At 37.3% G+C, this 13,223-nt stretch overlaps 1 protein-coding gene across 1 annotated transcript in view; it reads right to left on the reverse strand.

The window, feature by feature from the left end:
• The window catches only part of XRN2 (5'-3' exoribonuclease 2), a 93,999-nt gene that overhangs the window by 55,293 nt on the left and 25,483 nt on the right, over nucleotides 1–13,223 (reverse strand). The window contains exons 7-16 of the mRNA XM_012463437.2: nucleotides 13,124–13,196; nucleotides 12,944–12,994; nucleotides 12,328–12,485; nucleotides 11,238–11,312; nucleotides 11,019–11,152; nucleotides 10,862–10,919; nucleotides 10,671–10,778; nucleotides 5,293–5,337; nucleotides 3,553–3,684; nucleotides 176–294 (exon numbers count right to left, since the gene is read on the reverse strand). Of these exons, the coding sequence (XP_012318860.2) occupies nucleotides 176–294; nucleotides 3,553–3,684; nucleotides 5,293–5,337; nucleotides 10,671–10,778; nucleotides 10,862–10,919; nucleotides 11,019–11,152; nucleotides 11,238–11,312; nucleotides 12,328–12,485; nucleotides 12,944–12,994; nucleotides 13,124–13,196 (953 nt within the window). The remainder of the gene's footprint in view (nucleotides 1–175; nucleotides 295–3,552; nucleotides 3,685–5,292; nucleotides 5,338–10,670; nucleotides 10,779–10,861; nucleotides 10,920–11,018; nucleotides 11,153–11,237; nucleotides 11,313–12,327; nucleotides 12,486–12,943; nucleotides 12,995–13,123; nucleotides 13,197–13,223) is intronic.

Below are 13,223 nucleotides of genomic sequence, written 5' to 3' on the forward strand. Positions count from 1 at the left end.
TTACCCATCTCTCTGGAATTTACTGACTTTTCTAACCCTCCACATTAATTACTGGTGGATAAAAAGATCATAGGCAAGCATCTGAAGGCACTGCTGCTCTAAGCTAAATAGCATTAATTAGACTGCATCTATTTCAGCAATTTGCTAACAAAGTGCTACCAAAAAATGGCTTCACCTGACGTTATCCTCTGGCTCAGGTTCACTGTCGCTGTCTTCTGCTTTTCGCTTAATTCCTCCTATTGGAGATGGGGAGCCATCAGATGTGAAACTCGTATTAGGAGATACTGAAGGACTCTGCAATTATAGAAGAAGGATTTCATTACTCATTTTACCTAAGAAGGTATATCCAGCTACCACTACTTAACCGTGTTTTACAGTAACATTTTTAAAGCTACTATGTAGATATGATAAACATATTTAGAAAGTACAGAGACTGATCTTGCTCCATTCCACTTTCCCTCAAAAGAAATAATGTAATACCCAAACTTCCTATGCTTAAACTGAAAAGAATTACCATTATTAGGGACAAAAAAAAAAATGTTTCTGAAGAAAAAAGTTTTCATTCTATAGATTTTTAAAAATTATACTACTTGAATTTTATTTTCCTTTGATGGTTCACAATCATTTGTGACAATCAATTGCAACAATTCCTGTTAGGAATTCACAATCATTTTCCACCTACCAAATGGCAAAGCTATGAGGGAAAAAATATACATATAACATATATTTTTTATATATGTATAGTTCTATATTATCTATAAAATGTATTACCTATATAGCATATAATATATAACAATATAGATGCAATAATATATAAAATAGTCAATGCTGGTGAGAATGCAGTTAAATGGTTAAGTGTTCGACCTAGTTACCACTGTGAAAAGCAAGTTTAATGAGACTGTGTTAAGTTATTTTATATGTTCTGTTTTAAAAATCAATCTAAAAATAAAAATCTATTAGTCGTCTTAGAAAAATACAGATTTTATTGATATTTCAAAGACTCAGCTGTCACTTTAAATTCAGTATTATCTTCCCTTTGTACCTAACTCAATTAACATTAATAGGTTAATTTTAATTAACTTATTTTAATATAACCCTAACATATTTTAATATTTAATTAAAATTTAAAAGAAAATCTTCTGCAACTTTAGTTCATTAGGCTAAAGGACAAAATCATCAAAAACATAAGTGGCAGAAACATTTCCACAGTAAACTTTTTCCTCTGTTACTCACAGTATTATTAGATATTTCAAGTAACTGAATTGTTTTAAAACTGAGAGCACAGAAGGTCATTTCAATGATATAACAATTACAATAACCACAGCATAAATGCAGTTCATTCCACAGGTCAAGAAAACTTAATACGAAATCATATATCACATAGAGCTTAGAGCATTTCTCTTTTAAAAACATATAACATCAATGTTATTCATGAAAAGGTACAGATAATATTGTAAAAAAACAAAAACCAATAAAAATAAATACAGGAAGGCACTGTTGTACTTGGAAAACAAGGTAGGTATTTTTAGTTAGACAGATCTAAGTCTAAAATTCCAAATTCAACCTTTACTGGGTGTGTGGCCTTGAACAATTTATTACTTAACCTCTGTGAGCCTCATCTTAAAATGGGGATGACACTGTTCTGTTTCCTTACATGTTATTGCAAGGATTAAATGCACCAATACATGTGAAAGATTACTGGCATGCTGCCTCCCTGGTGCATGGTGGTTAACCATTCAGTAAGTAATCACTATTGTTTTCCCACCGAACACTAATCCATTTGGATTAAATTATGAGAGCGACACTCCCATTAATTGTCTATATACAGAGAAGCTGTGTAAAAAGCAAACTTAAACAAAATTAATTCTTGACTAACAAGATATAAACTCTATCTTTAGAAAACAAAAATAATAATATACTTTCTAGAAAAAAAAGCTGTTCACCATTTAATGTTAAATCTCCGCTGCTCTGCCTCTACCAACAAAAATATTTTCTGAACATACAAGATTCATAGAAATTCATTCAAATTTCTTGAGCTGTTTTTTAATCAAATTAGATATAAAGAAACCATACTGAAGAATACTAAATATAAAACCACATATATAAGGAAACAGAAGCTATTTATTAAAACACTAAGAATGTTAATCATCAGTAGACAAGTACTAGAGACTACAACCCAACAGCTCAGAAAAATAAAACAACAGAAATCCCTAACTTTAATGGCTCCCTTTAAATGAACTGGTAATTTGGCTTCATAATTTCCTTAAATTTAGAACATTCTAGGTGAAAATCCCGCTTTGCAAAGATTCAAATTCCACATCTCCTCTATATAGAAATAATTGTGGCAGAGGAGTTAATTAAGACAGAATCAAAGAAGCAACCTCATCACCAATCTCCCCATTACTACTCCCCTGGCAAATGTTATTGATCAACAGTCTGGTCCTATGGGCCTAATCCTACAGCACCTGAAGATAACACTGGAATCCTTCTTGAAGCAACCAGAGCTGGCAAAGTTTAAACCTACCTGCCTCCCAAGATTTAAAAAAAAATATTCTATCAACAGAGCATTTGACAACAACAGTCACTCTCAGTTCTGCTCTGTAGGGATGGTAGTCAGTAAAATCTCGAATGATGGTCATCAGCTATTCCTGTTCCAAATGAGCATCAATAGGATAACTAACAGAATAACAACAATATCCAAGTTTATTCGATTTTCTTGGATATATCATATAAAAAGTGTATGTTCTTTCCTCTACTGTTAGATCAAGGTCTGTGTCCTCAGCCCTGCTACTGTCCCACTGGGTGCTGTGAAAGCTCATGGTCTATTTCCACTACAACAGGAAGGTGGTGGACAAAGTACAGCCTTGCAGGATAGGTGGATTTGCTTCTGGAGTTTGGATTACAAAGTTCAAATATGGAAGAATACCACAAGGCAAATAAATGCATACAGTTGCTGAGTTCACAAACAGGGAGCAGTCAGAGTTTAAATAGTAAGGGCTACCTTAAGATATTTATTCAGATCTATTCCATTCTGAATTGGAGAGCCAGAGTTTATGCCTAAGGAATACCATTTTGCAAAATGCTCACAACTACCCATTGAAGGAAAGGGGAAATAAGGGAATAAAACCCATCCTCCTCCTCTTGCCCCAGCTTTGAGACACATGGATGTCCCCTAAGGAGCTTCTAGCACCATCCATCACTCTATTATTTGGAGAAAGGGGAACCAGTGTGTGGTTCATCTGCATTACAAAAACACTGCAACCACTTAACTTACTTTTGAGACAGGGTCTCACTCTGTCACCCAGACTGGAATTAGTGATCTCTTTATATTCGAATGCATCAACAATCCCACGTGCTTTTCTTTCACATCATTTGGATATTTTTACATTGATAAAGATGGACTTAACAGAGTTAAAAATACCCTGAGGCAAAGCAATTAAGAAAACTATAAAACAAAACTCCAGGCTGTGAAAAATTTCATACACACACACCCCTACAAGAGGTATGTGATATTCACTACTCTTAAACGTCACATAAAAGTAAGCCACTTACAGAGTTATTCTGCATCCTCATTTCATAGGCTGCTTGTCTCGGATTATTGGCTACTTGAGAACTTGGTGAATTTCTTGAACCCAAAGCATGAGGAGTTAATATTCCAGTAGGAGTGAAAGCTGGTTGATCTCTCTAACATAAACGGAAATGATAGTAGACTTTAAAATTAAATCATAATGCAGTTAGATGACAGAAAGAAAAGCGGGCAATGGAATAAAATCCTAACTGTAAGCACTTTACTAAACTCACTAAAAGACCAAATCATCTTCATTAACATTACAAGGGTGTCTACACTGTGATGGTAATTTATACTTTCTGAACAATAGCCTATAATACTTAATAACTCAGCCCTAAAAGTACATATAATCATTGTCCTGAAACATAAAATCTATTCATATCTCATTATGCTAATCCCTACTGCTTATTTACAATTTCAGAAAACATTCAAGACACAATATTAGGCACATAAAAACAGTATCAGGATTTAGGTTAAAAAAAAAAAAGTTTAGTTTGAGTTATACTTAGGAAATACAATTTTTTTTTTCCCTGAGATGGAGTCTCACTCTGTTGCCCAGGCTGGAATGCAGTGGTGCGATCTCCACTCACTGCAACCTCTGCCTCCCAAGTTCAAGCAATCCTCTCACCTCAGCCTCCCAAGTAGCTGGAATTACAGGTGCACACCACCACACCTGGTTAATTGTTATGGAAATACAACTTTTATTTACCCCTCACCTTGCTAGAATTTAACTCTTTATTTCTAATTAGATATGATTAAAGCTAACATAGGATAGTCCTGACTGACTGATAAAAGATACTGACTGAAAGAAAATAATATATCAGTAGAAACCAAATATCCTCTGCCCAGTCTAAATGATTTTGAACCCACTACAACAATAAATAACTCTACTTTCCTCCTTTCTTGTTTCCTGAAATTGCTTAATTCTAACAAAACGCAGTAAAAGGCAGTCCCTAAACTCCACAAGCTTGAAACCCTAATAGCAAAGACAAGAAAACAAGAACTAAAGAAGTTAAATGACTATAAAGCATTATGCAATCAAGTAAGAAAACAAGTATCATAGGTAGGAACCACCAGAGTTAAAATAAAGGATTGCTCAACCTGTACTATGAGCATAACCAAGAAGGGAGGCCTTGTAGAAAAGGTAAGATGCAAGTGAGCTGCAAAGTCAGAAATCCATTCAGAGATACCAAATGAAGGCAACACTCTTAGCAGGGACATGGTATACTTAGAAGACAACAGGAGATATGCTGAATGGCTGGAATTCAACCAGATGACAGTGTACCCTGAACACCAAACTAAGACAGAATTGGATTCTGAAGGGATTAAGGAGTCAGTGGTGCTTTTAGAACAGAGAAACAAGTTTAGTGTGTTGTGTTCTAAGAAAGATTAATCTGACAAAGATGTAGAAATAAGAGTACAGTAACTTTCAAGAGGATACAGAAGACCATTTTTACTTAAAAAACAATACTTGACTGCTGTAAAACCATTCAAATAGCTAAGTGCCACCCACCTCTCACCACTCAAGTGTATCTCCTTCAGACACCAGAGCCTAGACGACCTTCTTTAAAATAGACACCAGTGTTCTTTCTACAGGTAAAAGGGCAACTGGGAGGACATTTATGACCCTGACCAAGTCCTACTGGATAAGGAATAAAGCTACTGTAATAAACACATTGTAAAATTATGCTATTACCAATCTCATGAAATTAATCACAACTCACCTTCATTCTCTTTCTTTTTTCTTTCTGTCGTCTTCTAAAACTGTCCTAAAAGTGTAAAATCCACATATTCTGTCATATAATTACACAAATATGTCAGAGTTAAGCATTACCAGGAATGATTTGGAAGACAACTTAAGTTTTAAAGGACAACCCCAGAAATCTAGGTACATGATTAAACTAGGCAATAAGACTAAATATTCAAAATGCTGCATCAGAACTTTAAAATGGAAGAAAGACTGAATTTAGATACAATTTAGTTGTTCTTCATAATTCTGACCAGAAAGCTTTTGAATCATTTCAGGAAAATGCAAAACTATTACAAAGACCCTTGGTTTTATCCTGAAGCAAACAGGCTGTAAAAAGGGAGAAGATACAAATAAATTTTTTTAAAAAACCTCAACAATTCTTAAAGTTTAGTTGAATGTAGTTAATAACTAAGGTAATTTTTTTAAAAAACAGCAAGACAATTTAGACTCTGTTACCTAAAAAGGGCTCTTACTCTGTAGAATGCATGACACAATAGAGAAAAGAGAGAAGTGGGAGTCTATGCAAACATAATCCGCCACCCCTGCCAGCTTCCAAAAACATCAATCTAGTGAAAAAAAGGAAGGAAATTCAGAGGTATGCACAGCTTACTACTGTGGGCCAATTTAATTCACAGGAGAGGGTCCAGCCTACATTGATTCTTTCCCCGCCCCAACTCATTTCCAAAATGCAGCCATGGTTTCAACTGGACATAATTTTGTGTTCATCTTGTTTAACCTACTAACTCTGGGCCATTTGCAGGCCTCCCATGCCGATGCCCACGTTTCCCTGAGTATCAAGGAACTGAAATGAGCTAGGGTGGCTGCAGCTGCCAATGCAGCCTAAAACAGGGGCCAATGGGTACCACACTAAAGGTCATCCTAGTAGGTGCACTGCCAAGTCATTCCTACCAACTGCAATATAAGGCCTTAAGGAAATATGAAATTGATGCTTTCTGCCAGGCAAACAGCTGAATGCTGGATACATAAGTTTCCTACTCTGACATGGAGCTCAGGTGATCAATGGTAGTTGATCTAAAACCTCCTCTGATATAGAAAACACTGATTTATTTAATCAAGCTTCTGTCCCATCTTCAGTGAAACTTCTCTTGTGTAGGTCACCAATGACCTGCAGATTATGAAATCCATTAGTCAGTTTTCAGTCCTTATCTGACCAGGATTCTTTCTTCCTGGGGTCAGTCTTCACTTGGCTTCCAATAGACTACACTCACCTGATCTCCTTCCCTCTTGCTATACTCCTTAACTCCCCAACCTTTTAATTCATTTATGCCAGAGGCTGCAATTTTTTTCTATGAAAAATCAGACCTTGGTGATGACCTTGAGCAGTATGACATAAATAACTCCCACAAGCTTATTGTTCCAATAATGGAACACTGGGCATAAACGGGTTAATGCTGGTGCTCCCCTCGGCCCAGTACTTGGGACCTCTCCACTTCTCTCTTCCCATGGGAGTCATCACCAAGTCTCATGGCTTTAAACACCATCTACATGCTGATGACTCCCCAACCAGGGCCTCTCCATACTCAGCATCTTCATTTAATTATCTCAAACTTCCTATGTCCAAATCCCCACCCCACCTTTGCACCTTCCAGTCTTTCCATGAAGGTTGCTCAGAACATCTTTCAGTCTTCTGATGCCTTTCCTTCTCTTACACTGTTTTTAACCCATTAGCCAATCTCACTGGTTCTACCTTCAAAACATGTTCAGACTCCAACTGCCTTTGATCATCTCCACTGCTACTATCCAGGCTCCCTTGGATTACTACAAAAAAGGCTCCTCACTGGGCTGGGCTCACTGCTTTGACCTTTCCCTCAATACAGTCATTTCAACATGGCAGCTAGAATGATCCTTTTACAGTATGTATCAAATCTTGTCACTTCTCTACTCAAAACCTTACACTGATGCACAATGAAAGCTACAGCCCTATGATGACCTGTTGGGTCCTACCAGATTGGGCCCTCCATCTTCTTTCTGATTTCATCTCCTACTGCTTTTCCTTTGCCTCCTCTACTCCTTCCACACTGGCTCCTTGGTATTCTGTGAACATCCTGGGTATGCTCCTGCCCCAGAGCCTTGGCACTGGTGATTCCCTCTGTCTGCAACATGCTTCCTGCAAACATCTGCAGTGTGCCCCCTCACATCCTTTATGTCTTCAATCAAAGTCAGCCGTCAGTGAGGCCTTTTTCGTCACCTTTTCTAGAAGTGTAATGCCCAACCTCTCCCTTCCCAGATGCTTCCTCACCTGCTTTAGTTTTCTTGGTGGCACTTATTGTCTAACACTTAACAAGGTTTACTTAGTTACTGTGTTTATCTTCCAGCTCTTCCAAAAGAATGTAAGCTCCATTAGGGCAGGGATTTCTATCTGCTTTTTTGTTTTTTTGTCTGTATCACTAGCACTCAGAACACCATCTGGCACATTTAACAAATAATTGCTTGTTTGAAACAAGCAAACACTTAACAAATAATTGCTTAATAAACGAACATTCCCAAGGTAAAAGGCAAACATCAAAGCTCATATAATAAAAAACACCACATTTCTTGCCTAAATGTTCAACTTTAATAACAATTCTTTTTTTTTTTTTTTTTGAGATGGAGTCTCACTCTGTCACACAGGCTGCAGTGCAGTGGCATGATCTCGGCTCACTGCAGCATCCACCTCCCAGGTTCAAGCAATGCTCCTGCCTCTGCCTCCAGAGCAGCTGGGATTACAGGCGCCCATCACCACACCCAGCTAATTTTTGTATTTTTAGTAGAGATGGGGTTTCACCATGTTGGCCAGGCTGGTCTTGAGCTCCTAACCTCAGGTCATCTGCCCGCCTTGGCCTCCCAAAGTGCTGGGATTACAGGATGAATCACCATGAATAGACAGTAACAAATATTAATGTATTCCTTTTCTACCATTTGTTCTGCTGGTCTGTTAAATGCCTATCTCTAAGGGTGGGAGTCACACACAAACAGAAGACCACCTGGGTGGACCTTATGGATCTCTCCTTTTTTTGTGCTATGAACTCCTTTGGAAACCTGTCAAATGCCGGGGACATACTTCCCAGAAAAAATATATATACCCAGAAACTTTCCTATTGCATTTCTGAGGATTTCCCCTGATGTCCAATCATGCTGAAGGACACTGTATGACTTCAGGGACACCAACAAAGATCCAAAGCTTTAAAATGCCCTCTCCTGCCAGGCCAGTTGAAAATCATATTAATTAAATCTGTAACACTATGGTATCTACTAAATCCCATACTTCCTCTTCTAATGCCAACTTATGGTGCAGAGTCTGCTAAAGAGACGTTAGAAGGCTGTTGTAACTCAAGGTTTTTAAACCAAGAGGTGCACAGTATGTAGCAGCAGACAAAGGGATGCCACCATAATTGTTGAAAACTTAGTTAAAAATGTCTGTTCCAATTGACATCTGATCTTCCAGACAAAGCTAGTTCTGTAATTTGAATTCTATATGCAAAACCTCTTGACAGCACATAAAAACATTACCAAGTACTGAAGGCTTTTGGTAAGTGCTTACAGTTGGAAAGAATGCTTACAGTCAACTGACTATGTTACATAAAAATAGACACCCAAAGCTCTAAAAATAAGAGATCACTAGCTACAGTATAAAAAGCTGATGAAAACAGAAAATAAGATTCAATAACACATTTCAATGTGTTGGGAGACCATGGAACAATGCAGCACTAATAATGTTGTTATCTGCTTAAAATAGCCACATGACTTTTACGAAATTAGTTTCTGAAAAGATTTCCTTACTGTTTCTAAGAAACTATTATCTGCTCATTTTGCCCACTGCTGGCCTCCCTTGCTACACCCCGCAATCACCCTCCAAACACTCTGCCTCCAGGCTGCTGTCCCTCTACTCCTATCAGCTCACCAAGGGGCTCCCAAACCTTGTCCACAGACGAAGTGCCTGTCCATCTCACTGTGACCCTTTGAGCAGTACCAATGGCTTCCCTTCTCTTCAGGAATTTCCTTCTACCTCTCTAGAACTGGCTCCTCTTTCTCCTTAAATGTCCATGGTTCCCAACCCAAATGCCCATCGATGATAGACTGGACAGGGAAAATGTGGCACATATACACCATGGAATATTATGCAGCCATCAAAAACGATGAGTTTGTGTCCTTTGTAGGGACATGGATGAACCTGGAAACCATCATTCTCAGCAAACTGACACAAGAACAGAAAATCAAACACCGCATGTTCTCACTCATAGGCGGGTGTTGAACAATGAGAACACACGGACACAGGGAGGGAAGCACTACACACTGGGGTCTGTTGGGGGGAAATAGGGGAGGGACAGCGTGGGGTTGGGAGTTGGGGAGAGAGAGTATGGGGAGAAATGCCAGATATAGATGAAGGGGAGGAAGGCAGCAAATCACACTGTCACGTGTGTACCTATGCAACAATTTTGCATGTTCTTCACATGTACCCCAAAACCTAAAATGCAATAAAAAAAAAAAAGTCCATGGTTCCCTAGGCTTCTGTTAAAGGTACTTTTACTCCATTACAAGCTCCCAGGAAGTTCAATTTCATACTCATAATTTCAAGGACCTTCCATCAGTTAATGGTTCTCAAATCTCTTTTCAAAAGACTTCTGCCCTGAGCTTTATACATATTCAACTGCTTAATGAACTTTTCTCTTCTCAGGTGACCTGTTGCAACTCACATTGAACATCTCCAAAATGAAACCCAATTTCTACTTTGTCCCCACCCCAACCCATTCTACCCCTTCTGCTTGCTACTTAGTAAACGGCACCAGCAAACTCCTAACTGCCCAAGCCAGAACCTGGACTTTGCATGTAAGCACTCACCCATAATATACAATCAATTTTCAAATGCTTTGCTATTTTATTTCCTTTTTGTGTTTCAATTTCTTAAGAGATGCAGCTCTCCACAGATCGTACATTCTCCCAACCCTCTGCCCTGGCTTATATAATACAACCCACAATCCCTACATTATAAATTCTTCTTAACCTGTCTTCCTGCTTTCAAAACACGGCAGCCACTAGTTCAATCCCAACAGTCTTCCAGACTTAGAACCCACATTTGAAATCCTATTAATTAGAAATGTGTTTAGATTTATATTCTGATTATGAAGACAGAAAAAACATTACAATGCAACTTAAACAGGGTACAATACACAGTTCCACACAGCAAGCAACACAACCTTTATAAAATAAAGCACTGACCGCTCATGATTACATTAGTGTTGACACACCATAATGATATAAAAACACACTCAAAGAGATTAAAAGTAATCACAGGATCATCATAGCCTATTAGAGACAGGAGCAATTTTAGCTACTGCAATAGAAACACTTTACCTCATCATCCTTTCTTTTTTTAAAAATGCTATCCTCAACTTCACCAACTGCTAACATGATCATCTGTACTCTTTGCAGATTGACATAACCACTTTCTGTAAGGTAACCCTGTAAGTAATAAAATATATGTAAAATGATCTTCTTGTAAAAGCAAATACTTCTGTTTTGAAATTAATCAAGAGTGAACTTACCCCAGTTTTGTGTACCACATTTTTGTATATGTTAACCAAACGGTCAATCGCGCCTTCCCTGTCAGCAGGAGACAAACATTATGCGTTAGAACCAGTAGGCAGAGTAAAGTCAAGAAGCCTAAAACAGCAGTTTAAAAAAATACACAAATGCACATACCTAATCTCTAATGATGGCAAGTGAGGGAGGAAGTCATTTCCCACAAAGAAGCACATGAAAACCCAGTCATCAATGCTCCTTTCAACATCAAATGTGAATGGTAGGCTGGCCATGGTGAGTTCTCTTTCCAAATACTACAACCAAAAAGGAATGCTGCCATTACAGCTATCAAAGGCACCCTGCTTTAGAGTGCTGATTTCAATGATTATTGCTACATACCTCACGAAGAACATTAAGCCGAAGGAAGATAAACTCTCCTTCTGCACAAGGAAGACTATCGGCAAGTTCATCATGCTGCAAGAATAAGAATGAAGATTCATCAAGCCTACTCTAAGCCCAGTAACTTTTTCCAACCAAGCAAATTTTAAGGCTTTTTCTAATGCAAGATCCATTTTAATATCACAAGTATTAAATTTTAAAAAGCTCGTCAAACCATTTTAAAATAAAAATTAACCATAAAATCAACCACACCTAGACCATGAGTCAGCAAACGTTTTCTGCAAAGGGCGAGACAGTAAATTATTTTGGCTACTGGGGGACATATATGATCTCTGTAGAATAGCCTTTCATGTTTTGTTTTTACCAACACTTTAAAAATGTGAAAAATATTCTTAGCTCACAGGCCAAATCTGTTTGCCCACCTATACTCAACCAATGAGTACCACTTCCCTGTGAACAGATGTGCATAGATACATGATACTGTCTTTGTTGTATTATATATCTGAAATCATACACTATATTTATCTTTTTTCACTTAACAATGTCTTTGAAAGAGGCATCATATTCTTTTTTCCCCCCTCATAAACTGTATGACTCAAGAGGCACCATATTATTGAAACAGAAGCCCCTTTAAAGGGGACTAGACATAACCAAGTAAACCTAAAATACATAAAGAGTGGGAGTAACTTAAAAGTCTCAAGAAGTTGTAGTTTCTGTTAAGAATAACTATTTCAAACAACTTTCACAAACAAATTACAAGCTATGGGCATTATTATCAATGGGAACTAAGGCTCATATAGATACAGGTGATGTCAGAAAAAGTGCTAGTAGAAAGGATGTGTGTGTGCATGTTTTGAACGCAGGTTTATTTTAAAGTGCTTTAATAGACACGTCTCTGTGAAGGGTAACAAGCACATAAAAAGCTAATCAACACAATCTTCTCTTTATCCATTTTAAAAACAAGGAAACTTAAATATTTAAGGCTATTTTATTGTATACTTTAAAATGGTTGAAATGGTATTTTATGTCATATACATTTTACAATAGATTTTTTTTTTCTTAATGAGAACTACCATCTCGAAGTTATTACCTTTCCCTTCTTTTCTCTTGGCAAACCTTCACAATCCTTGACTTCATGTCCAAACTGATTACAAAGACCACATGGTTTGGGCTTGTTTGGTTTGAATTCTTCTCTAATAATGGTAAAGTTGGGTTCATGTGTGGCAAGGCCAAGCATAATGAGATCAGCTATCAATTGTCAATGAGAAAAACACCAAACAGTGAGTACTCTGAGGATTCTTACCATAACTAAACTACTGAGATACCAACACAAAGAAAAGCCCAAATCAGCACCCAAATGAGCAGCAAAGCCCCAAAGCCTAACACTTCCTGGCAGTTTCCAGTTAATAGGAAGTCCTCCCGATACGTGGACCTACCACAAAGACGGCCACTAAGGATTAAACACTTGGGAAATTTTCTATTTTAAAGGTATGAGGAGTTAAAAAGTTGAAAAATGTAAAATAAAGAAAAAAATTAAAGATTAGTGATCACAGATTAAACAGCAACTCAATACTAGTTCCTTGTTGAACATAAAATAAGGCATTTTGGAACTTGCAGGCAACCATGAATAATCCATTACTGCACACCAACCCATCAACTTGCTATGGTTTAATCCAAGAGAAGTAAATCCCAAAGAAGAAACTTACCATCTGCTCCACATAAACAATGATGAGTATTTGGGTCATGGTTAGGCTGGGCTAAACAAGAGAGAAACACATATTTATATTAACATATACCACAAGAATATCGCTTCATATCAAATATTTTCTATTCAGTGGTCTTTTAAAAATAAAACATATAATCAAATATTGATAAATAAGATTTACCTCTTTGTCTTCTAATGTAATCCATGATTTTATGTTCTCCTTCACCAGGAGCACTAGCATCAGATAAAATAACCTATAAAAAAATTTTGCAATTTTTTTA

This window comes from Aotus nancymaae, unplaced genomic scaffold (genome assembly GCF_030222135.1).
Source record: "Aotus nancymaae isolate 86718 unplaced genomic scaffold, 86718_ANA_hifiasm-v0.15.2.pri h1tg000001l, whole genome shotgun sequence".
Lineage (NCBI taxonomy): Eukaryota > Metazoa > Chordata > Mammalia > Primates > Aotidae > Aotus > Aotus nancymaae.